At 39.0% G+C, this 24,539-nt stretch overlaps 1 protein-coding gene across 1 annotated transcript in view; it reads left to right on the forward strand.

Moving 5' to 3' along the window:
- Positions 1-7: 7 nt before the first annotated feature.
- LOC114616253 (vomeronasal type-2 receptor 116-like) overlaps positions 8-24,539 on the forward strand; it is a gene marked incomplete at its 5' end in the record, with an annotated part of 30,227 nt that continues 5,695 nt past the window's right edge. The window contains 4 exons of the mRNA XM_028761759.1: positions 8-139; positions 676-1,482; positions 12,578-12,805; positions 19,256-19,378. Coding sequence (XP_028617592.1) covers positions 8-139; positions 676-1,482; positions 12,578-12,805; positions 19,256-19,378 — 1,290 coding nt within the window. The remainder of the gene's footprint in view (positions 140-675; positions 1,483-12,577; positions 12,806-19,255; positions 19,379-24,539) is intronic.

Here is a 24,539-nt window from a genome sequence, read left to right on the forward strand (position 1 = left end):
ATGGCTGTCTGGGCTGAAGGAGTATGTGCCTAATTACACGTGTAAGAAAGAGATGAAGTCTGTTGCAGTACTCACAGGCATATCCTGGATAATATCAGCCAATATAGGGACACTGCTGAAACTCTACAAATATCCACAGGTAAGAATGAGTGAAGTGGAAAAATATAAAACCATTTATAACTCAGTGCCATTCCAAGGAGCTAAAAGAATATGGAAGAAAAATGTGCGTATGCATCTGACAATGTTCATAATCCCAAAGAGTAAATGATCAGTGATGTTTCAGGACAGAGAAAGGGAATAGTCTGGAGCAGACACTGATTACCCTGAGTGTAAAGTTATGATGGTCTAGAGATGCTGCTTTGTGCATAAATTATTTGATTCATAAACATGATGAACTTACTGTAGATATCTCCCACTCGCATAAAACCAGTTGAAGGCAGTACATGTCTTTAACCTTAATTCTTGAGAGACAGGTGAATCACTTGAGCTCACAGATTAGCCAAGGTAACCAAAATGGTGAGCTACAATTTCACTTAGAATCCTATCCAAAAAAAAAAGGAAAAGAAAAAAGGGGAAATTAAATATAGTGAATAATAACAAAGAACTCCATTAACAATCCTTGGTCACATGTATAATTATTAATTATTTTACTCTCTTTATATTCTTTCCTTTTAGTTGACTATTGGGTCTTTTGATCCTAACCTAAATAATCATGAGCAGTTTCCTACACTATATCAAATGCCCTCCAAAGATATGTCTCTATCTCATGCCATTGTCTCCTTGTTGAATTATTTCCACTGGAACTGGGTGGGAATCATCATGTCGGAAGGACAAAATAGTGTTCAGATCATCTCAGACTTGATGGCAGAAATGGACAGAAACAGAATATGTGTAGATTTTGTGGAAATGATATCAGTTAGTGAAGTATCTTATTTACCAAACAGACAACAGAATCCTACACAGATTCTGAAATCATCAGCCAATGTGATCATCACCTACGGTGACAGTGATTTTCTGAGAGGCTTCCTGTTTTATTTAAGACAAACTTTACTAACATGGAAAGTCTGGATCATGAACTCAGAATGGGATGGTGTCATCCAGGCAAAGCATTTCATTGTAAATTCACTCCATGGGAGCCTCATCTTCACACATCACCACAAAGAAATCTCTGGTTTCAAAACTTTTATCCAAACAGTTCATCCTTCAAAATATCCAGAAGATTTTTATCTTACAACTTTGTGGTTCTACCTTTTTAACTGCTCATTTGCTGACGATGACTGCAATACACTGGAGAACTGTCTGCCAAATGCTTCCTTGCATGAATCACCAGGGATCTTTTTTGACATGGTCATGACTGAGTTTGCTTATAATATATACAATGCTGTGTATGCTGTGGCCCACAGCCTTCATGAGATACTTCTTCATCAAGTAGAAGTAAGACCAATAAGAAAGACAGAAGGGCTGATGTCTTCAATCTGGCAGGTAGTGTGTCTCTCACTGGGTTTTTCAGATTATCAACAGTATGATTTTCAAAGTGTATGCTTTTTGAGGTCACACTACTTATTTTGTATCTCTAAAATCACAAGATGAGCTATTTGTAACTAATAAAATGGTAAGTTAAAAGCTATAGAGAAATGGTGAAAAAGGAAAAAGTGTCCCTGGAGGGAAGACAATGTGTTCTAACTCCACAGCAGTGTTTTGTGTTTCCAGATCAATGATTTCTATAAGAAAGATATACAGAGTATCTTCTCTTGTGAGCCCAATGCAGGCAGTGGAGGCTGTGGAAACAAACTGTTAGGCTAGAGCTGAATGAAGAAGGTACAGTGCCTAAGCACATAGAATCAAACAAGACAGAAAGAGGAGTTACAGAGACAAACTGGAGGAAGAGTGTTATAGGTATATTATGCATATAATTATACTAGTATATTATGTATGCAATATAATAAAAGTATGCGGTGACTCACCTATGTAAAAGGGGCTTCAGAAGAAACAGAAGACACTGAGATGACTGAACATAAGATATTTTATAAACCCATGCAGCAGAGCCTGTGGAGGCCAACTGGACAATGCAGATTACTATTGATAAGGTTCCCAAGTATGCATAATTCCACAAGGTGCAGTGAAGGCTATCAAAGAGGTCAGATGGGGAGGTACTCCAATTCTGTTTCCTTGTATAAAGTTAGCTAACCTGATTTCAACAGATACAAGGACTTGCCAAAAGTGTGCTGAACCTTGGACACTGACTATAATTGCAAAAAGAATCTGACCCTTAGGGAAAAAAAAAACTAGGCATAAAACCTGCCCTGAATACTAGTCAGACAGAGGAAAGTTACTATTCAGTCCTACTAGGACTTAATCGTCAACTGAATTGTAAATGCCTTTAGTAGAGGAGACATGTGACTTGAATTTTCAAAAAAAATTTCGTTGGTTATGAGCCTAGCCTTTACCAGCCTGGACAGATGTCATACAGATCCACAGAGAACACAAATGCAAGGTAAGGCTACTATACCCAGAAAAATTCTCAATTAACTTAGATGGAAAAATCAAGATATTCCAAGACAAAACCAAATTTTCAAAGTATCTTTCCACAAATCCAGCCCTACAAAGGATAATAGATAGAAAACTCCAACACAAGGAGGGAAACTACACCCTAGAAAAAAACAAGAAAGGAATCTTTCAACAAATCCAAAAGAAGATAGGCACAAAAACATAATCATACCTCTAAAAACAAAAATAACAGGAAGCAACAATCACTTTTCCTTAATATCTCTTAACATCAATGGACTCAATTCTCCAATAAAAAGACATAGACTAATAAACTGGATATGTAAACAGGACCCAGCATTTTTCTGCCTATAGGAAAGACACCTCAATGACAAAGACAGACACTACCTCAGAATAAAAGAATGGAAAACAATTTTTCCAGCAAATGGTCCCAAGAAACAAGCTGGAGTTGCCATTCTAATATTGAATAAAATAGACTTTTAACTAAAAGTTTTCAAAAAAGATAAAGGAAAAAATCTACCAAGACGAACTCTCAATTCTGTACACCTTTGCTCCAAATGCAAGGGTACTCATGTTCACAAAAGAAATTTTGCTAAAGCTCAAAGTACACATTGCAACTCACACAATTATAGTGGGAGGCTTCAACTCCCCGCTCTCAGCAATTCACAGATCATGGAAACAGAAACTAAACAGACACACAGTAAAACTAAAATAAGTTAAGAACCAAATGGATTTAACAGGTTTTTACAGAATATTTCATCTTAAAGCGAAAGAATATCCCATCTTCTCAGTGTCTCATGATATCTTCTCCAAAATTGACCTTATAATTGGTCACAGAACAGCCTCAATATATGCAAGAAGATTGAAGAAATCCAATCCATCTTATCAGATCACCATGGACTAAGGCTTGTCTTCAGTAACAACAAAAACATTGGGAAGCCCCATACACATGGAAGCAGAACAAAGCTCTACTCAATTACAGCTTAGTCAAGGAAGAAATAAAGAATAAAATTAAAGACTTTTTAGAATTTAATGAAAATGAAGGCATATCACACCAAAACTTATAGGACACAATGAAATCAGTGATAAGAGGAAAACTCATAGCCCTAAGTTTCTACAAAAAGAAACTGGACAGAGCACATACTAGAAACTTGACAGCACCCTGAAAATTCTAGAACAAAAAGAAGCAAATATACTGAGAGGAGTAGACAGCAAGAAATAATCAAACTCAGGGATGAAATAACCATGTAGAAACAAAGAGAACTGTGGGGATAAAATAGAGGCTGCAGCAGTGGTGGAGTCCTGGAAGCTTTCCACACAGCTGAGAGGCCCACATACAGGAGGATGTCTATGGTTCCAGTGGCCTGAGTCTTTGGCGGCGGTAGGCCCCAATAACAGGAGGAAGTCCTTGGTTCCAAAGGGTTTATTGTCATGGCGGATAGTGGATGAATCTGGAAGTACCCCCGTTAAACTCAGGGCAGTCCCGAGTTATATAGGGAGGGAGAAAGGGGGAGGATCTGGGGAGGTTTGGGGGAGGATCTGGGGAGGCATGCTTAATTTGCTCTACCCTCTGGCCTTCATTAGTATGTAAATCCCTAGGGCCTGAGGCCTCTAGTCATACCCTCTACCTGTGCACTTTGGGAGGGGCTGTAATGGCTAGCCTACGTGCCTGAAAAATGTAGTTTTATGGAGACTAGACTGCTTTTAAGGACCCTGGGTTCTGGGGGTGTGCCAAACTCCTGCCGTTTCTCACGTAGAGTCTTGGGGTTCTAGGAAACTTCCAAGACATGAACCTGAATACCCTTACGCAGCCCCACATCTCCTCCCCTTTACTTTTTTAAAAAAGGGGGGTCACTGTGGTGAAAATTTTGGATGAGGAAGCCAAAATAAAGCACTATGTGGTCCAGAGGGTTTAGCACAATTAAGTCACAGGATAAGGGGAGTTGAGGGTGGGGGTTGGGAAGACAAGGGATCATTGACTCAATTGAATACATGTGGTACAGTTTGAGGGTAATAACATCTGACTAATCTAGATACACATTATGTTTTCCTCACTAACATGTAACTTTAGCTATTTGACTTTGGCAAAAGAGTTCATTTGTATCTGGAAGGTCTGAATCTGTCTGTAGGACTCAGTGATCATCTCTGGATCTCGGCATGCATCTCTGGGTCTCAGCTTGTCTCTGGAGTCTGCAGTCGGGTGGTGTGGCTACAAGAAGACAGCATGGCATCCTAGGCAGGTTCCAGAACGTGGTGTTGTCTCTGCTGGACTTGTGGGAGCACCTGTAGAATACTCACAACATGGAAGCAGCACCCAGGCAGGGGGATGTCTGCAAAGGGTATATAGTAAGCATTAGGCTACTTGGGAGCAAGCACGTCATGGTGTGTTGTTGAGATCCTAGAAAGGCAAAGGTGTTTGAGGAAATTTTAGTCCTGGAATATACCTTTGAGTCTGTTTTGAATGGCTGAGGAAGAAAAACATCATATTAATTATGTCTGATAGATAGCCACAGTTTGTCTGTAAAAGGAACCTAGTTGTTAATTAAGAGCTGAAAGATGGTGATCAGCATGTTGATTTAATCTGTGGAAGTAGATCTAGATGACTTTTGAACCTTGAAGAAGTCTTAAGAATTGAAAAAAATGTTGGACATATATCATGAGTTAAAGAGAAAAGGAGACATTTAAACAAAAGGCGAAAAATTTTGGGTTGAAAATCACGAACACTGTTGTTTTAGGTGTTCCTGTTGGGGGAAAAGGCATTAATGGCAGATTTAGAAGTAGTGGAGTAGGGGCCTGCTCTTTCATGTGGTGGCCGGGCTACCACGTGGTGGCTGGGTGCTCTAGCAGAGAGGCCAAGGATTTCTCCATTTGTTTTTCTTAGGCATCCTAAATGTAGAGGAGAAAAAGAAGGCCAACCTTGAAGAAAAGCTCAAAGCAAGAAACATAGGTGTTTGATAGGAGAGTCAGAAGGAGTGAGGTACACAGGGGCGAAGAGAACAGACTGAATCTCAGACCCTCTGCTATCAGGCAAGCCAGCTGGGCTACAGCTGGCTGCAAATGACCTAGAAGGTGAAGTGGGGAAGGGAGCAAGCAGGGATCTGGCCCTGTTGCTTCAGGCAAGCTGGTTGGGCTGTAACCAGCCAGCCACAAATGGCAGAGGAGTGGAGGAAGTCTACACTAGGCTAGCGGGCAGCCTGTGAAAGACTGAAGTAGGCACTCCTGAGAGCTCAAAATGATTCACAGAAGGCGCTGTGGCTTGAAGCAGCTGTTAGCTGTGAAGGAGCCCTCTCTGTGTAGCTGGGGGATGGGGAGAGTGGGTTCTAGGCAACTGCCCAGCCATGAACCAGAATACCATTACACAGTCCCACAGAGAACTACACAAAGAATCAACAAAATCAGGAACTGGTTCTTTAAGAAAATCAACAAGATAGATAAACCCTTAGTGAGACTAACCAGAGGATACTTAGACAATCTCCAAATTAACAAAATCAGACCTGAAAAAAAAGACATAACAAGAGAAACTGAGAAAATTCGAAAAATCATCAGATCCTACTACAAAAACCTATACTCAACAAAACAGGAAAATCTGGATGAAATGGGTAATTTTCTAGGCAGATACCAGGTTCCAAAGGTAAATCAGGATCAAATAAACTATCTAAACTGTCTTATAACCCATAGAGATATAGCAGCAATCATTAAAAGTCTCCCAACCAAAAAAAGCCCAGGAGCAGACAGTTTTAGTGCATGAATTCTATCAGACCTTCAGAGTAGACCAAATGTCATTAGTCTTCAAACCATTGTACAAAACAGAAACAGAAGGAACACTACACAATTTCTTCTATGAAGCCACATTTATGCTTATACCTAAAACATAAAAAGACCCAACAAGGAAAGAGAACTTCAGACCAATTTTACTTATGATTATTGATGGAAAATACTCAATAAAATTCTTGCAAACTGAATATAAGAATACATCAAAACAATCATCCATCATGATCAAGTAGGCTTCAATCCAGGAATGCAGGGATATAAAATAACCTCAAAGAAAACTACCACATAATCATCTCATAAGAAGCTGAGAAGTTATTTGAAAAAATTCAACACCCCTTTCATGGAAAAAGTCTCAGAAGGATAGGAATTCAAGGCCCATACATAAACAGAGTAAAAGCAATATACAGCAAACCAGTAGCTAACATCAAACTAAATGTAGAGAAACTTGAAGCAATCCCACTAAAATCAGGGACTAGACAAAGCTGCCCACTCTCTCCCTTCCTATTCAATATAGTACTCAAACTCCTAGCCAGAGCAATTAGGCAACAAATGGAGGTCAAAGGTATACAAATTGGAAAGGAAAAAGTGAAAATATCACTATTTGTAGGTGATATGATAGTAATCTTATGTGTCCCCAAAAATTCAACCAAAGAACTACTGAGCCTGATAAACAATTTCAGCATCATGGCTGGATATAAAATTAACTCAGACAAATCAGTAGCCTTCCTCTAATCAAAGGATAAACAGGTTGAGAAAGAAATTATCAAAATGACACCCTCACAATAGTCACAAATAATATATAATACCTTGGTGTGAACCTAACCAAGCATGTTCTATATGACAAGATTTATATGATAAGTACTTCAAGCCTCTGAAGAAAGAAATCAAAGGCTATCTCAGAATATGAAAGATTTCTGATGTTCATGAATTGGAAGGATTAAAAATGGCCATCTTGTTATTTGTAAGGGACTCTTATTTGTTGGCCTAGGTGCATCAGACATCCTGGGAGGCCATCAAACTATAGTGTACTCCGAGGATCAGACAAGCTGATGATGTGCCCTGGCAGAAGGCACAGGCTGGAAGGACTAAAAACACATTCTGAACAAATATAACAGAAATACTTGTGTCAATTTTATATTATTCTCATTTCTGTAACTAGTCATGTGCCATTAGCTTATATTTATCTTTCTCTACTACCCATTCTGTCTTTGCTCCTCCATTGTGAAGCACATCAGCAAGTCTTGGTGCTTTTCCTGGAGGAATGACCCATCCTTCACGCCCTTTGTCATATTGCAGGGATTAGGGTGTTGCAATTTCCCATTGATTTAATTGACATGACAGCAACAAGAAACACCCTAAAGAATTGCCTGCACTCCAGTGATGATCCTTCCTGCCTCCATGGTGGAGAAGCCAAGCAAATTTCTCCATTGTAATCTGGATCAGTCACCCCTCCTGTTACTCCTTTTTCATACTGTTCAGGGAGTAGGGTACTCCTGTGACAGGCTTGAGGATGCTTCTTAATCACAGAATGTGGACTTTATAACTATGTATTAGAAATGCAGTTAAATGTTTTAGGCAGGGTTTAACAGGACAAACACATAGAAACATAGAAGACCAACCAACCAAGAGCAATGTAAATTATGATGGCCTGACTAAGAAGGTTTCAAACAAGAATATTAGTAAAGGGCCTACAGATCATTCTTAAAATATTTTCTTGAAAAAAGTGATTGCTTTCATCCCTTGTCCAAAATACTTGCTTAGGCTTTAGCCTTCAATTTATTTAAGAGTTCTGGATAAATGACATTGGCAGATGAGATTTCAAGACAGTCTAATATTAATTCTGTTGTGGTGATTAGTGCTCTTATGCAGATCTTCAATGAAAAGACAAAAGCTGATCAAGAAAAACTACAAAAGGTTCAATTTGAAGAAGAGAGGAAGACGAGGAAGTGTAATCACGCTAAGTGCTGTACTCAAGGACATAGAAAATCTTAAAGCCTGACGTTAAATGTATATTCTGTGTCAATGTATATTGGAAGTATGTGATCTGTATTTTAATTTAAAGGACTTACAGTTAAGAGATTGCCTTCAGTATCAGAAGAGACTTTGAACTTTGCACTATTAAACAGTGTTGAGACTATGATAAACTATGAGGAATTCTGAAGGTGAATTAATTGTATTTTGCATTATAATATACAAACAACTCTATGAGGTAAGGGCAGGGTTGGATGTAGTGGTTTGTTTATGAAAGACCACCATAGGTTCATTTGCTTGAATGCTTATTCACCAGAGAATGGCACTTTTAAAAGGACCAGGAGGTGTGGCCTTTTTGGAGTGTGTTTGGCATTATTGGAGGAAGTATGTCACTTGGGTGGGCCTTGAGGTTTCAAAAGCCCAAGCCAGATCCAATGACCTTCCCTTCATCCTGCTGCCTGTGGATCCAGATATAAAACTATCAGCTCCTTCTCTTGAACCATGTCTGCCTACATCCCATCATGCTTCCCACCATGTTGATAATGGAGTAAATTTCTGAATCTATAAGCCTCAATAAATACTTTCCCTTTAAAGAGTTGTCATTATCTTGGTGTATATTTACAACAATAGAAGACTGGCCATCACTATAATAATACCTAGTTGTCAAGCTTATAAACTTTAATACCATCTTCCTAAACAAGATGTACCCATTTAGAAAATAGTGGCACTCCTGTTATGAGGGTAAACAGTCTGTAATTGCATATTAGGCTCACTCCATAGCAGAGAATCCTTGAATAATCTTGAAATATAGTTAAAAACATGTAACTGAGGAAGTCATAAACCATAATGGGGAACTTATTGCTGTTTGGTTATATTTAAACAGGACCAAATTCTCTTTTAAATATATGTTTAAGGCTGTATACCAATGCTAATCTGAGCCTAAATTAAAGAAGCCTCTCTTCACAGGAGGTGCCAATCCAGTTACACTTGACCAAGTGGCTGAGATAAGTGACTGTCAAGTACTGAGCTCCATATTAAACATTAATAACACATTTCTCTAAGGCTCAGGGAACATTCCTGAGAAGGAGGGTGGAAATAATATTGGAGCTGGAAGACATGAAGAAGTGCTGGAAAATGTCATCTTCTAAGATACAATCGTGGCAATCTTGACCTCATAGAAGCTGAAGTTACTTGTGCTGGATCTGCACAAGACTAGCTATATCAACAATGAGTTATGGAAACAGAAGGGTTCCCTACACTCCCTGCTGAACTAGAGGGTATTAAAATGTCTGAAAGATTAGACCACTGACATTCTACCCCCAAGATGCAGAAGTTTCAAACTATGATCAAACAGAAAAACTCAGCTTCCCTCATAAACTCCTTAAATGACAGGAAAAGAAAACAACCTTTTCTGTCAATCCTAGTATGTAGTTTTTTTTTATCATTTCTTAAATGTATATGGTAAATATTTGTTCTTATTATCCTAATCACACCATATTATCTCCTCCCCATCATAGTGAAACCTTCTTCCCAACAGAAACATCACCTATTTTCACATCTGTTTTTGTGACTCACTGAGATTAATTATCATCCTTCACATAGGCCTGACTTCACATAAGTTTTTAAGCAAAGCATGGCCAATGTATTACTAGCTATAATACTGCAAAGAGTGACACTCCCTCCTCTGGAACCATGGAATGCCTATGTAAGGTTCTTCAGTAAGGTGTGGGAACCAATGAGTTACTCCCCCACTGAATGACAGGTGGTAATGTGCGCCATTTCATGCAGGTCACACATAGGTAATAACAACTGCAATAAATTCATGAATGCAACAATAGATTTTCATCCAAAATATATTTTTGAAAACAACCCTACTCATCCTGTACATCTAACTTTCTTTGCGACCTGCTTTCTAAATATTCCCTGAATGAATAATGTGTCTGGCATAAAAGCAAACACTTTGTATCAATTATTTTTTTGCTGATGTGATAAGACATGATGAGCAGAACAGAGTATAGAAGAAAAGATTCATTGTGACTTATATTTCGAGGGTTAAAGTCTCTAATACTGGATAACTAGGCAGCAGGTATAGGAGCTAGAACAGCAAAATGACAGCTCATATCTTTACCTTAACCACAAATGAGAAACGGTGACATAGAAGTAGACTATGTTTCTAAATGCTCAAAGTCAACCTCCAGTTACATATTTCCTCCAATAAGACTGAATTTTAACAATAATATACCGGTTATGGACAAGCAGAAGCAATGTCAGTAGCCTGAAATGAGTGGGGGAATCTCTGCATCTCCCTGACAAACAATGCATAAGAAATCAACCTATATACAATACTGGGACTTTTGCTTCATAATCTTTGACTTTGGTGAGAAAGAATATCCAGTAATGCATGGGATTTCAATTCCAAATAAATTTTTTATTATGTTTCTAGTAGACAAAAAACAGTAGCTTTCCATAGGCCTTTTTCATAGTCGCTTACTTATATTATTTTCCTGTCCTCTTCCCTATTCTCCACTCCCATTCCAGCTGAAATCTTTCTACAATGTTCTCCCATAACTTCAGTGTTCCAGTACCTCCTCCCCAACACCTATTGTCTCTTCTCCTTGTCCCTCTCATAAACACTTTCTAACTCCTTTGTCCCCATAGACACTCCAGACTAAGCTTACAAATCTAACCATTGAAAGTTATGATCTACCCATGACAAAGAACATTTTACCTTGGCCTTCCTGGTCCTGAATTGCTTCATTCAGTGTACTGTTTTCCAGTTCCATCCATTTTCCTAAAATTACCATATTCCCATTTTGTTACAGGTGGATAATAGTCCATTATGTAAATGTACCACATGTTCATTATCCATTTATCAGTTTATGGACATCCAAGCTGATTTCATTTCCTAAATGTTTTGGATAGAATAAGTGTCTCTGTAGTAAGATAGGAGGTCCCTTCAGCATATGCCTAAGCATTTGGTTAAGTGAGAAGGAAAAGAAAACTATTTCTTTGTTGTTGTCATTGTTGTGGTTTATGAATACTCTAATATGCTTAGATTTGCTGGCCTCAAATTTACTATGCAACCAAGAACAACAAGATACTTCTGATCCTCCTGCCTCTACATCCTGAGTGCTGAGATATCAGACAAGTAAAACTATGCCCAGGTTAATGCAGAGCTGGGATCAAACCCAGGATTTCACTCGTGCTAGGCAACTCTACCGACTGAGCTATGTCCCTATAACACAAACTATTGATATGTTTAAGTGATGTTCAGACTACTCTTGACACTTTAAGAATCACATCTAACACCACGTAAGGTATTCAAATTTACTCTGAGCAATGTACTGACTAGTTTTTTCAGTTAGGCACAAATGAGAGTTACCTGGGAAGGGGTACCTTCAACTGACTAATTGCATCTATCAGATTCCCCTGTGGGCAAGTCTGGGGAGCATTTAATTGATTGATGATATGTGGGAGAGTCTAGTCCACTGTGGACAGTGCCATCTCTAGTCAAGTTGTCCTGAGTTGCATAAGAATGAAAGCTGAGTAAACCATGGAGGCAAGTCAGGAAACACATTCCTCCATGGTCTCTGCTTCATTTCCTACCTTCAGGCTCCTGCCTTGAGTTCTTGCTTTGGCTTTCTTCAGTCTTCAGGACAGTAAACGGTAAGCATTTTATCAATGCAACAGAAAGCAAATCAAGACAGGTTAATTCTGAAAACAAATAGATGGGTCTAGCTTGTCTTAGACAAATAGATGATTACCTGATTTTCATTCATTTACTAATATTTTGGTGTATGATTTAAAACTGTCTATTGGACTGGCATTGTTATAAATGTTACATCATTAATTACACATAGACTGTCATTTGTCCTACATTTTTTAACCCTATGTTAAATTTGTCTTATTCAACACAATGTAAACAATAAGGTACTTTCTCTAACACTTGAATTATTTGTCTTCACTCTGATAATAATTTTATCATAACATAATTCATAATCTAACTTTTTCATATTTGTCTTTTGCTATGAGGTCTTTTTCTTGGCCTTTTGTTTTTGTTTTTTTTTCTTCTGTTTTAAACAGAGAAAGGAAAAAGATGGAGTTGAGTAAGTGGTGAGTTCTGAGATCTGAGTGGTGTTAGAAAATGAAAGATTCATGATCAAACATTTTGCATGTAAGCTTTTAAAATATTTCTATATTATCTTTGTTTCTTGATGTTTTGTTTTCCATGACATTTTTGAAGGTTTATGTACTGATATTTTAAAGTTTTCTCTATAAATTTTAAAAATATTATTGAGATATTAAAAAATAATAATCTAACTTTTTTTAGCTGCTCCCTTTTCTGAAGAACATGCAGTTTACTAATCCTGCTGGAGAACAAGTGAATTTGGATGAGAAAATGAAGTTGAATGCAGAGTATGATATTCTCAACTACTGGAACTTTCCAGATGGTCTTCAACTTAAGGTGAAAATTGGTCAATATTCTCCATATGGTCCACTAGGTCAACAATTATCCTTATCTGAGGACATGATAGAATGGGCTACTGGAATTACAGAGGTGAGTTGCATATAATTTTAACACATTGAATGACATGCAATAAAACTCATGTTCTTTGAGCTACCCTTACCTTAAAAAGCTATCTGCAATAAACACCCTCTCATAAAGGAAAAGGTACTTTCATCCAGTGGAGACTCACTTCAGTGCAGGCCCTATACCCAGGACACTCAGTGGTACTTAGAGAGATATTTTAAAATCTATCTGTTTAAATCACATTTCTTTGGGCAAAATCTTCATATTTGTTTTTGCCATGAAGTCTGGAGGTTGTTTTTCTTGAGCTTTTATTTTCAGTTTTGTTTGCTTGTGTTTTAAATAGAGAAAGAAAAAAGATGGAGTTGAGTAAGTGATGAGTTGGTAGAGATCTGAGTGATATTAAAGGATGAAAGATTCATGATTAAAATATTTTGCATGTAAACGTTTAAAAGACTTTTTATATTATATTACCTTTATTTCTTGATGTTTTCATTTGCATGAAACTTTTTGCAGGCTTATATACTGATATTCCAATGTTTTCTCTATAAATATTAAAAATATTACTGAGGTGTTAAACATAATATAAATATATACAATGTTAAATTTTTTGTTTTATGATCTATAAGCTATACAATTTCACAAAAATTAAAAATAAAATTACCTTTAAAAGTGAAAAAATTTATTCTGGATTTTTGCCTCCTAACTACTTACTCACATACCAAAATGCATATTCTGGGGGGGGTTTGGTTTTTTTTATTTATTCCGAAAATGTTTTCCATACATTATATTTTGATCATCCTTTTCCCCTTCAGTGAATCATTGAGGATCCTATCCAACATGCTGCTCACCCAACTATATAACTTTACTATCCATCTCTCTTCTAAAACAATACCAAAAAAAAGAACAAAGAAACTACATATGAAATAAAATGAAACCCACAGAAATGGAAACCAAAGAATATAGGTAAAATGCCAGTAAGTTGTAAAATACAGAAACAAGGAAATGTAGAAGAAAAATCTACAAAACTACCTTCTGTTGAGTTCCTTTCCTGATGGACAACTAATCCTTGGACTAGCCTGAATTGTTACTAATGTACCCAATAAGACACGGTCAGAAAAAAAACCTAATTTTTCCATGCAAGCATGGATCAATTACAAATAGATTCTTGATTAGGAGTAGGATCCTGTATACACTCACCCCCCCCCCAGTTCTGGGACCCTGTCTGGCTTGAACCTGATCTGATCTTTTCCATTTTTGTGTCTCTGTTCCCATCTCCTACAGGAAGAAGCTTTGTTCATAAATGCTGAGTAAACTACTGATCTAAGTGTCCAGGATGTCACTAGGAGTCATTTTATTGCTATATTCCTTTAGTAAAACAACATTATTTAGTTTCACCTTGGTCTGTGACCTATCCAGTCTCAGGTTCAGGGCTACACTGGAAGTATCAGAAAGGGGATCATTTCATTAAGTGAGCCTTAAAACCAATCAGAGAGTAGTTGGTTATTCCCTGAATGTTTGTGCCATTTATGTGACAGCATATCTTTCAGGAAAGTTATAATTGTAAGTACCAGGGTTTGCAGCTGGGGAGATGATTATATTACTCCTCTGGTAGCATGCAGAGTACCTTCCAGTACCATGAATGCTAGTTGGTAGGGGTAAATCCTTTAGTTATACACCATCTCAACTTCTATGTGTTTGATGACATATGTAAGTCTTGTGTTCAGCAGTAAAGTTTTACTGTCAGTTCATGGAGAGCAACCAACAAATCTGAAATACCCTGAGATTTTGAGCTAATCACTTACTAGATATAACACATTCCTGACAATGACCACCACCACCACCACCACCATCATCAATACCACCACCAAACAAAAACAACCACAAATAACAGGAATTACCAATCATTTGTTATTGATGTCTTTCAATATCAATGACAATAAAAAAGAGAATGCTCAAAATCAAAATCTGTCCTTCTGCTGTATACAGGATACAAAATTTAGATTCAAAGATAGACAATACCTGAGGGTAAAGGGTTGAAAAAAGATATTTAAAGTAAACATACCTGGAAAGCAAACTGGTGTGCCCATATTGTTATCTAAGAAAATAGATTGCAAGCAAAAATTAGTCAAAAGAGATGGGGAAAGATAGTACATAGACACCAAAGGAAAAAAACCTACCAAAATGGTATGGCAATTCTTAACATCTATGCTTCTAACACAAGGGCACCAACTTTTTGTAAAGTGGATGATTAAATCACATACAGATTGTCACACACTGAAAGTGGAAGAATTTGATATCAAGATTGATTGATTTCACCAATGTGCAGGTCATCTAGACAATAACTAAACAAAAAATACTGAAGCTAAGTTATGTTATAAACCAAATGAATCTAACAGATATTTGTAAATATTCCACCCAAACAGACAAATATATACCTTCTTTTCAAGACCTCATGACACTCTCTCCGAAATTCATCACATTCTCCATCACAAAGAATATCTCTATAGATAGACCAAAATTGAAATAACTGCTTACGTCCTGCATCCTATCTGACTACATATCAACAATGACAGAAAAAAATCACAGTGTTGAAGAATTTCTAGAATGCAATGAAAATGAATACACAACATACCCAAACTTGTAAGACAAAAAGAAAGTGGTACTAAGAGCATAGTTCCTAGCCCTGAGTGCCTACATAAAACAAAATATTTTTAAAAAGGAGAAATCTCATACTATCAATTTAACAACACACATAAAAGCACTAGAACAACATAAAAAAAAAACCAACTTAACACATCCAGGAAGAGTACATGGCAAGAAATAAAATGGGGGACTGAAATCAATAAAATCAAAACAAAGAGAACAATACAAAGATCCAATAAAACAAAGAGTTGGTTCTTTGAAAAAATCAACAAAATAGACAAACTTTTATTCTAACTGAAAGAGAGAGAATATACAAATTGACAATATCAGGAATGAAAAGGAAACGACACCAAGGAAATTCAGAAAATCATAAGGGCATACTTTACAAACTTATCTACCACCAAATTGGAAAATCTAAAAGAAATGGATAATTTTCTCAATAGGTACAACATATCAAACTTAAATCAAGATGAGGTAAATAGGTCACCTTGTAGTCGCTCACCTTGAGGGACTAATTGAAGGTTGCCCTCGATGTGCTGAAAAATAAACCTCTTGCTTTTGCATAGATCTGCATCTTGGTGTTTCAATCAGGGGAATCTCAAAGTAAGTACCACTGACTGAGGGTTGGTCTTACATTTGGGGACTTTGTCCAGGATTCAAGGAGACCCACTAGCAACCACCAACTAGACTGATCGGAGGGGAAAAGACAAAACTCAGCAACAGGCACCTACTTGTAAGTGTTTATCTGGGTTTGTCTCTCTGTCTTTTGTGTTCACTTTTGACTCACAAGCATGGTGTAGGCTTTAAAACTTCTGGTCTAGAGCAGGCAATTGGGGCAAGAAGATGTGCATTAACACAGTATCCATGGGGAGTCTGGAGGACAGTTCAGTGTTCCTCCCTTGGAAGGAGTTAGAAGGACTCTGCTCCTTTTGTAAACCAAAAGACACAATATCATCAGGAGCCAACCGAGTCTTGCTATAACCTTGTTTCTGTGTCCATGACAGGAGTGAACTGTCTGTGTGTTGATTGTCTTTCACTGTGTTCTTGGACTTAGATTGATATCATTTTTGGACATGAGACAGACTGAATCTACCCACTAAACATCCTAATGAACCACTAGAGGGAAGTTCGGGAAAGAGGAGAAAACTTGTCAGTAGTAGTAAAGAAGGGCAAGTTAGTTATTCTCTGCTCCTCCGAATGGTCCACTTTTAGAGTAGGGTGGCCACCCATAAGGACCTTCGACTTGCAGGTGATCAAAGAAATAGAGGAAAGAGTCTTTAGGCCAGGATCCCTCAGGTACCCAGACCAAGTGCCCTATATAGTTACCTGGAAAAAATCTATGGAGAAACCCACCAGCCCCCCTGTATAAAAGCCTTTCTTTCCTCGAGAGCCACATTGCAGGTTCTGGCTGTCAGGAAAAAGAAAACACTGAAGAAGGGATCTGGACATGAGAAGAAGTTGATTCTTCCAGACCCTTCAACATCAGACATGTTGCTCCAAGACCTGCCTCAATATACAGTTCCTTTATCCCCATAGCCCTGCAATCCTCGGCCCATATGGGACCAGGGCTCTTGTGACTCCTTTTACTGGAGGGAGGAGCAGAAGAAGACCCCCAACTTCCTGGTCCCACCATGGAGATCAGAAGTCTGAGAACAACCTCCCCTGATACCTTGGTGGCTCTCCTGATGAGGGCATATGGGCCTCTAGATGATAAGGGCAATCAGGCTATGCAATATTGGCCCTTCTCTTGGCCAACTTGTACAACAGGACAGCCCAACACCCCCTCCCTTTTCAGATAACCCCAATGAACTGATTAATCTCTTTGAGACTATTTTATTCACTCATCAGCCCACCTAGGATGATATCCAACTCATGAGAGTGCTCATCATGTCCGAAGAGCAAGATGCAGGAAGCCAGAAAGAATGTCCCCTCAGACATGAGGGCACCATCTATTGACCAGGCTGTCGTCAACAGTGGGTTCCTCCTGACTAGACCTGACTGAAACTTTAATACAGCAGAAGTTAAGGAGCACCTTAAGGTCTACCACCAAACTCTCTTGGCAGGTCTCAAGGGGACTGTACAATGACCCACAAATTTTACCTAGGTACTTGAAGTTAAGCAGGGACCAGACAAGTCACCCACAGCCTTTCTAGTGTGACTCAAGGAAGCATTCTGTCAATATACACCTATGACCCCAGCAGCTAGTAAAACAAAGCTACTGTGACTATGGCTTTTATAGATCAGGCTAGTAGAGATATCAGGAAAAAGCCTTAGAAGCTAGGGAGTTTACAGGATAAGTCATTGAGAGATTTAGTGCAGACTGCTGAGAAAGTCTGTCATAACATGGAGACAAAGGAGGAGAAGTAGAGAAAGAGAAAGAAGATGAAAGGGAGATGAAAAAATAAAAGCAACAGGAAAGGAATGTACAGAAAATCTTGGCTACAGTAGTTATGGAAAACAGAGAAGAGAGAATTAAACCAAAAAGAGACAGAAAACCCCTTTGAAAGGACCAGTGCACATATTGCAAAAAAAGACACCACTGGGACCGAGAGAGTACCAACAAATATAAGCTGGTGATGGGAAATCCCAGGCCTTGGGAAAAGACCCCCAAATGACAAAGGTGTTAGACCTAGATGAAGACAGTGATTAGTGGAGATGGGGTTTGTACGCCCTTCCCAAACCCAGGGTAGTTCTGAGAATGAAGGGGAAACCCACTCAATTCTTGGTGGACACAGGGGCTCAACACTTGGTCCACCTCTAAGTCAATGGCCCTGTTTCCAAGAAAAATTCTTGGGTCCAAGAAGCCACTGGCTCCAAAATGTATTCAGGGACTACCCAAAAAACAGTAGACCTAGGGATAGGCAGGATATTCCATTCATTTATGGTCATCCTAGACTGCCCCTACCTTCTGTTGGGGTGAAACTTACTCTTCAAGATGGGGCCCAGATACTCTTCCTACCCAATGGGCTGCAAAAAACTGGCCCAAAAGGAGAGCCCGTGGGTGGAGGAAAGACCTCTTTGACAGGCCCCTGCTGGGAACCAAGGCTACCTAGTTTACAGGCAGGATCAGTTTTCTCCATGAAGGTCAGAGATGAATGGGTGCTATTGTGGTGGACAGCATAAATGTCATCTGGGCTGAACCTCCCCTCCCTACCCAGCATGTAGGTTCAGAAAGCAGAGTTAATTGCCCTCACCTAAGCCTTGGAACTTGGAACCAGCAAGAAAATGGATATCTACATGAATAGTAGGTATGCCTTTGCCACAGCCGACATCCACAGGGCTATATAACATGATTGAGCACTGCTCACATCATAAGGAAAAGAAATAAATATCAAGTAAGAAATCCTGGATCTCTTGGATGGCCTGATGAAGCCAGCAACTGTGAGTATTATTCATTGCCCAGGACATCAGATGGCCTCACTTAAAATATATGGAAGAAGAAAGGACTCAGATTGCTAGCTACCCTACCAACTATTAGAGAAGGAAGGGCAAAGGTACACAGAAAAAGGAAAACTATACTCCCCAGAAAGCGAGCAAAAGACATACTAGGCCAAATGCACAGATGGACTCGTTTACGGAATACAAAGCTTCTTCAAGCAGTTAAGGGATCTAAAGTATACATAATGGACCTCAGGTTTTGGGCCAGAGAGATAGTAGAACAGTGTAAATTAAGCCAGCAAGTGAATGCTTATTCAGCCTAGAGTAAACAGGGCGAAAGACCTAGGGGATAGTGGCCTGCAGTATATTAGCAGGCCGATTTTACAGAAGTTAAGCCAGGAAATCACAGCTACAAATGCCTTCTAATGTTTGTGTATACTTTCTCTATGGGTTGAGGCTTTCCCCACCAAGCAGGAAAGAGCTACCATGGTAGCCAAGAAGATATTAGAGGAAACTTTCCCAAGGATCAGAGTGCCCAAGTTCATTGGATTGGACGAAGATCCTGCTTTTGTCTTTAAGGTAAGTCAGAGACTGGGAGAGATATTGTAGACTAATTGGAAGCTACGTTGTGGGTACCATCCACAGATCTTAGGACAAGTAGAGAGAATGAACAGAACACTAAAAGAGACCTTAACTAATTTGTCCTTGGAGACTGGCTCTAACTGGGTAGTGCTCCTTTCCCTGGCTCTGTTCTGACCCTGGAACCTCCCCTACCATTTTAACCTGACCCCTTTGTGATCCTGTATGGGACCCCCACTCTCTTACCCCCAGCTCATGACACCCCTCCCAGAGTGACTTTTCAGGCTGACAAGGACCTGATGGCTCAATTGCAAGCTTTCCAGACCAGAAATTGTGGCCTTAACTTAGTGCCCTATATAACACAGGTACCCCAGAGGTTCCACACAAGTAGCAAGTTAGACATTGGGTATATGTTAAGAAGCATCTTGCTGAAAACTTGGAAGCAAAGTGGAAAGGGCACTTTGTTGTTGACCACCCCGACCTCCATTAAAGTGGATTGAGTAACTGCCTCAGTTCATGTAACTCACTTCACACCAGCACCTGACATGAACTGGATAACAGCCAGACACCCGAGCAACCCACTCAAACTCAAAACCACCCACCTTTTGCAAGTCCAGAGAATCCATGAAATGGCTATGGTGTATTTTCCTTCAGGAGCTGAACCTCAGCATCACCCCACCCCACACCCACAACCCTACCAAAGTGATTTGGCAAGTACTCTCAGTCATTGGGAATGTAGCTTGATCCACTACAGAGGAACACTGACCTTATACCTGGTGGCTGGACCTTTTCTTTAGTCTCTGTAAGTTAGCAGAGGGCCTTGACTCCTGGGATATCCCCAACCTAGAGACACAGGGGGAGGTACTATCTAAATGTGAGGCACAAAGGAATTCTGAATCTAAACCATGTCGCCAAAGTGGCCTTGGAGGGTGTGACTTAAGAGTGTGGAGACCCCAAGTTGCGTGTTCCGTGAGATATCCCCATATACCTGTGACCCTGAGATGGGAGAAGTCAGCTGCAGGCCCATCAGTGGGGGTGGGCAAGCACTTTTTCTGTGATACCTAGGGGTGTGAAACATTGAGATGCACAGACTAAAGAACATTCCAGGGGTAGTTGAAGATTCAATGGCCAAGGTGAGTAAAGGGCTAGCCAAGTGAAAGACAGAAAGGGAACAGAGTCAAGGCTGGTTCAAATCTTTGTTTAACTCTTCCCTTTGGTTAATTATCATTATACCCACCTTGTTAGGACCCATAATTGTTCTCCTGCTATTGTTGACCTTTGGACCTGCACATTCAACAAGCTTATAGCCTTCATGAAAGAGAGAACAGGAGCAGTACAGTTGATGGTCCTGCACCAACAATATGAGACCCTAAGTACAGGACCTGAAGAATATGAGTTAGTTACCCAAAATCCCTAAGCATAGCTCCAAGAATGGAGCTTGTGCAAGAAAAATGGGGTAATGAAGGACCCTAAGGGCTTTTTCCAGTCCCACACCATCCTTACAGCTTCACTCTCATGCCTAGTTTCAAGGCTAGGCCAAGTGCCATTCTCCACAAACAGTAGTAAAAAAAAATTCTCAGAAAAAACATAGAATGTAGAGACTGATAGTCACTTGACCCCCTGGAAAGTCCCAGGTAGAGTTCAAATGCATGTCATGATCTGCCCATGCTTGCTAGCCAACAGATTTAAAGGTCAATATGCTTAGCCAGTAAGTTTGAACCATATCCTTGCTGATGTAACCTGTGCTCCTAAAAAGTATAAAAACTGCTTGTAATAGCCATTCAGGTCCGACTTCTAGTCACTCACCTTGAGGGACTAATTGAAGGTTGACCTCAACACACCAGAAAATAAACCTCTTGCTTTTGCATTGATTTTTTAAAAAACATAAAATAAATAATTTAAAAAACCTATTGCACCAAAAACAATACCCAGAATTAGTCTTTTAGAAGTCTCTCATCCTCCCCCAAAGATGCCAAACATTTAAAGCATGGAATCCTACATGACTTTTAAAGAAGAGCTAACTCTGATATTCCTCAAATTATTCTTCAAAATAAATACAGAAGAAATGTTTACCAATTCATTCTACAAGGCCACAGTCATCCAAATCACATAAAGACCCAACCAAAAAAAAAAAGAACTATAGAAAAATGTTCCTTAGGAACATTATGCAAAAATACTCAATAAAATGCTTGCAAACTGAATCCAATAACACATCTAAATGATCATCTACCATGATCAATTAGGGTTGATCTCAGAGATGGCTCAATATATGGAAATTTGTCAATGTGATCCACCATATAAACAAACTGAAAGAAAAAGAAAAACATGATCACCTCATTAGATGCTAAAATGGCTATGGACAAAATCCAACACCCCTTCATGATAGAAGTCTTACAGAGATCAAGGATACAAGACACATACCAGAACAAAATAAAGGCAGTCTATAGCAACTCTATAGCCAACATTAAGCTAAATGGAGAGAAACCCAAAGCAATTCCACTAAAATCAGACACAAGATGCGGCTGTCCACTCTCTCCATATCTATTCAATACAATACTTAAAATTCTAGCTAGAGCAAATAGGCAATTAAAGGAGATCAAGGAGAGAAATTAGAAAGGAAGAAGTGTTGCTATTCTGAGATGATATGATACTATATATAAGCAACCCAAACAAATTCTACCAAAGAATTCCTACAACTAACAAACACCTTCAGCAAAGTAGCTGGATACTAGATTAACTCAAAATACCAGTAGCCCTCTTATGTAACAATAGCAAATAGACCAAGAAAGAAATCAGGGAAGCAACACCATTCACTATAGCTACAAATAATATAAAAAGTGTTTGAGTAATTCTAACCAAGCAAGTGAAAAAGTTGTAAGATTAAAACTTTAAGTATTTAAAGAAATAAATTGAGTAAGATATCAGAAAATGGAAAGATCTCCCATGATCATGGATTAGTGGGATGGACAGAGTAAAACTGACCATCCTACCTTGATCTACAGATTCAATGAAATCAACATCAAGACCTCAACACAGTTCTTTACAGATCTTAAAAGGACAATACTCAGCTTCACATGGAAAAAATAAATATCCTCAACCATAAAAGAACTTCTAAAGATGTCACCATTTCAACTTTAAAATTGTGCTACGTAGCAATAGTAATAAAAACTGCAGGGTATTGGCATAAAAGTAGCCATGTTGTTTAAAAGAATCAAATCAAAGATCCAGACATAAATCTACACATCCATGGATCCCTGATGTTTAATAAAGGAGCCAGAAATACAAAAAGAGGAAAAATCATCAAAGAATGCTGCTGATCATACTAAATCACTGTATGTAGAGTAAGCAAATAGATAATATTTGTCTGCACAAAATTCAAGTATAAGCAGATTTAAAATGTCAACATATCCAGCCACACTGAACCTAATAGAAAATAAAGTGGGGAAAACCATTGAACACATAGGCACAGGAGAAAACTTTCTGAACAGAACACTGATAGTGCATGCACTAAGATCAACAGTTGATTAAGGGGAACTCAAACTGATATGTTTCTGTATGACAAAGGACATCACCATTTGGACAAAGCAGCAGCCCACTGAACAAGGAAATATGTTTACCACCCTTACATTGGATAAAGAACTCAAGAAACAAACATTGGCAAACCAAACAATCCCATTGAAAAATGAAATATTGATCTAAACACAATTCACAGTAGCAGAATCTCAAATGGCCAAGACATACTTAAAGCAATGTCTAACATCCTGAACTCCACCATTCTTCTGGAACACTTCCTACCTAAGCCAGATAAGCAGTCCATATCTACAGCCAGCATCCATCCCAGGAGGTCTTCATTAACAAATGACATAGCTGATAATCTCAACCCAATACACAGGCCAGCTGGAACATTGGAGTAGGGGAATAGGGACCGACCCCACACCCCCTACACCCTGCCCCGAACTCCACCTTTCTTCCAACCTGCTTTCTACTCAAGTCAGATCAGCAGCCCGATACTCACCTACAATCCACAGCCTGTGTGTCTCCCAGGAGGTCCACAGTAAGCAAAGACACAGAGCCCAGTTGACACAGGGCCCACATGTCCTGCTAAGCTCCACCTTCTGGTCTGCTTCTCCACCCAGGCTAGATTGGTGGGGTTGTTACCTTCCCACACTCCACAGCCTGTCTGCTTCCCAGAAGATCCACAGTATCTAGGGACACAGGAGATCTGTTCTAACCAGAGACCCAAGAGAATCATTCTAACAAGTGACAGCACTGTTGGCCTCCAAGGAGACTATCTGCCTCCCAGGAAACTGGCTTTAGACAGAGACACCCAGGCCAGTTAACAGCATAGATAACCAGATCACCAAGGCAAACTAAAAATCCTATGTGACAGAACCTAATGCAATCAGGCAACACCAGAACCCAGTTACTACACACACCATAGCAAGCCCTGGATATCCCAACATCCTAGAAAACCAAAATAATGACATGAAATCTCATCTCATGAATATGACAGAGACCTTTAGAGAGGATACAAAGAACTCCCTTAAAGAAATACAGGAAAACACAGGTAAATGGGGAGAACCCCTATAGGACAATACAATCAACGAGGTGAAGGAATTGAATAAAACAGACCAAGAACTAAAATTGTGAGGAGAAACAATAGAGAAAACACAAATGGAGGCAACCCTGGAAATGGACAACTTTGAAAAGAGATCAAGAGCTACAGACACAAGCATCACCAACAGAACACAAGAGATAGAAGAGAGAATTTTAAGCATAAAAGATACCACAGAAAATATTGACACTTTGGTCAAACAAAATACATAATGTACAAAGCTCTTAATCCAAAATAGCCAGGAAATTCAAGACACAATGTAAAGATCAAATCTAAGAATAATACAAATAAAAGAGGGTGGAAAATCTTGGCTCCAATTCCCAGAAGTTTTTTTCAACAAAATCATACAAGGTAATTACCCAACCTAAAGAAAGAGATGTTTATAAACACACTAGAAGCCTACAAAATACCAAAGAGATAGGACCAGAGAAGGGTATCCTCTTGTCTACATCTGACAGACGGGTAATACCCGAAATATATAAAGAACTCAAGAAGTTAACCTCTAAAAAACTCAAGTAATCCAATTAAAAATCCAGTACAGAGCTA

Source organism: Grammomys surdaster, unplaced genomic scaffold, assembly GCF_004785775.1.
Source record: "Grammomys surdaster isolate TR1022 unplaced genomic scaffold, NIH_TR_1.0 312549, whole genome shotgun sequence".
Taxonomy (NCBI): domain Eukaryota; kingdom Metazoa; phylum Chordata; class Mammalia; order Rodentia; family Muridae; genus Grammomys; species Grammomys surdaster.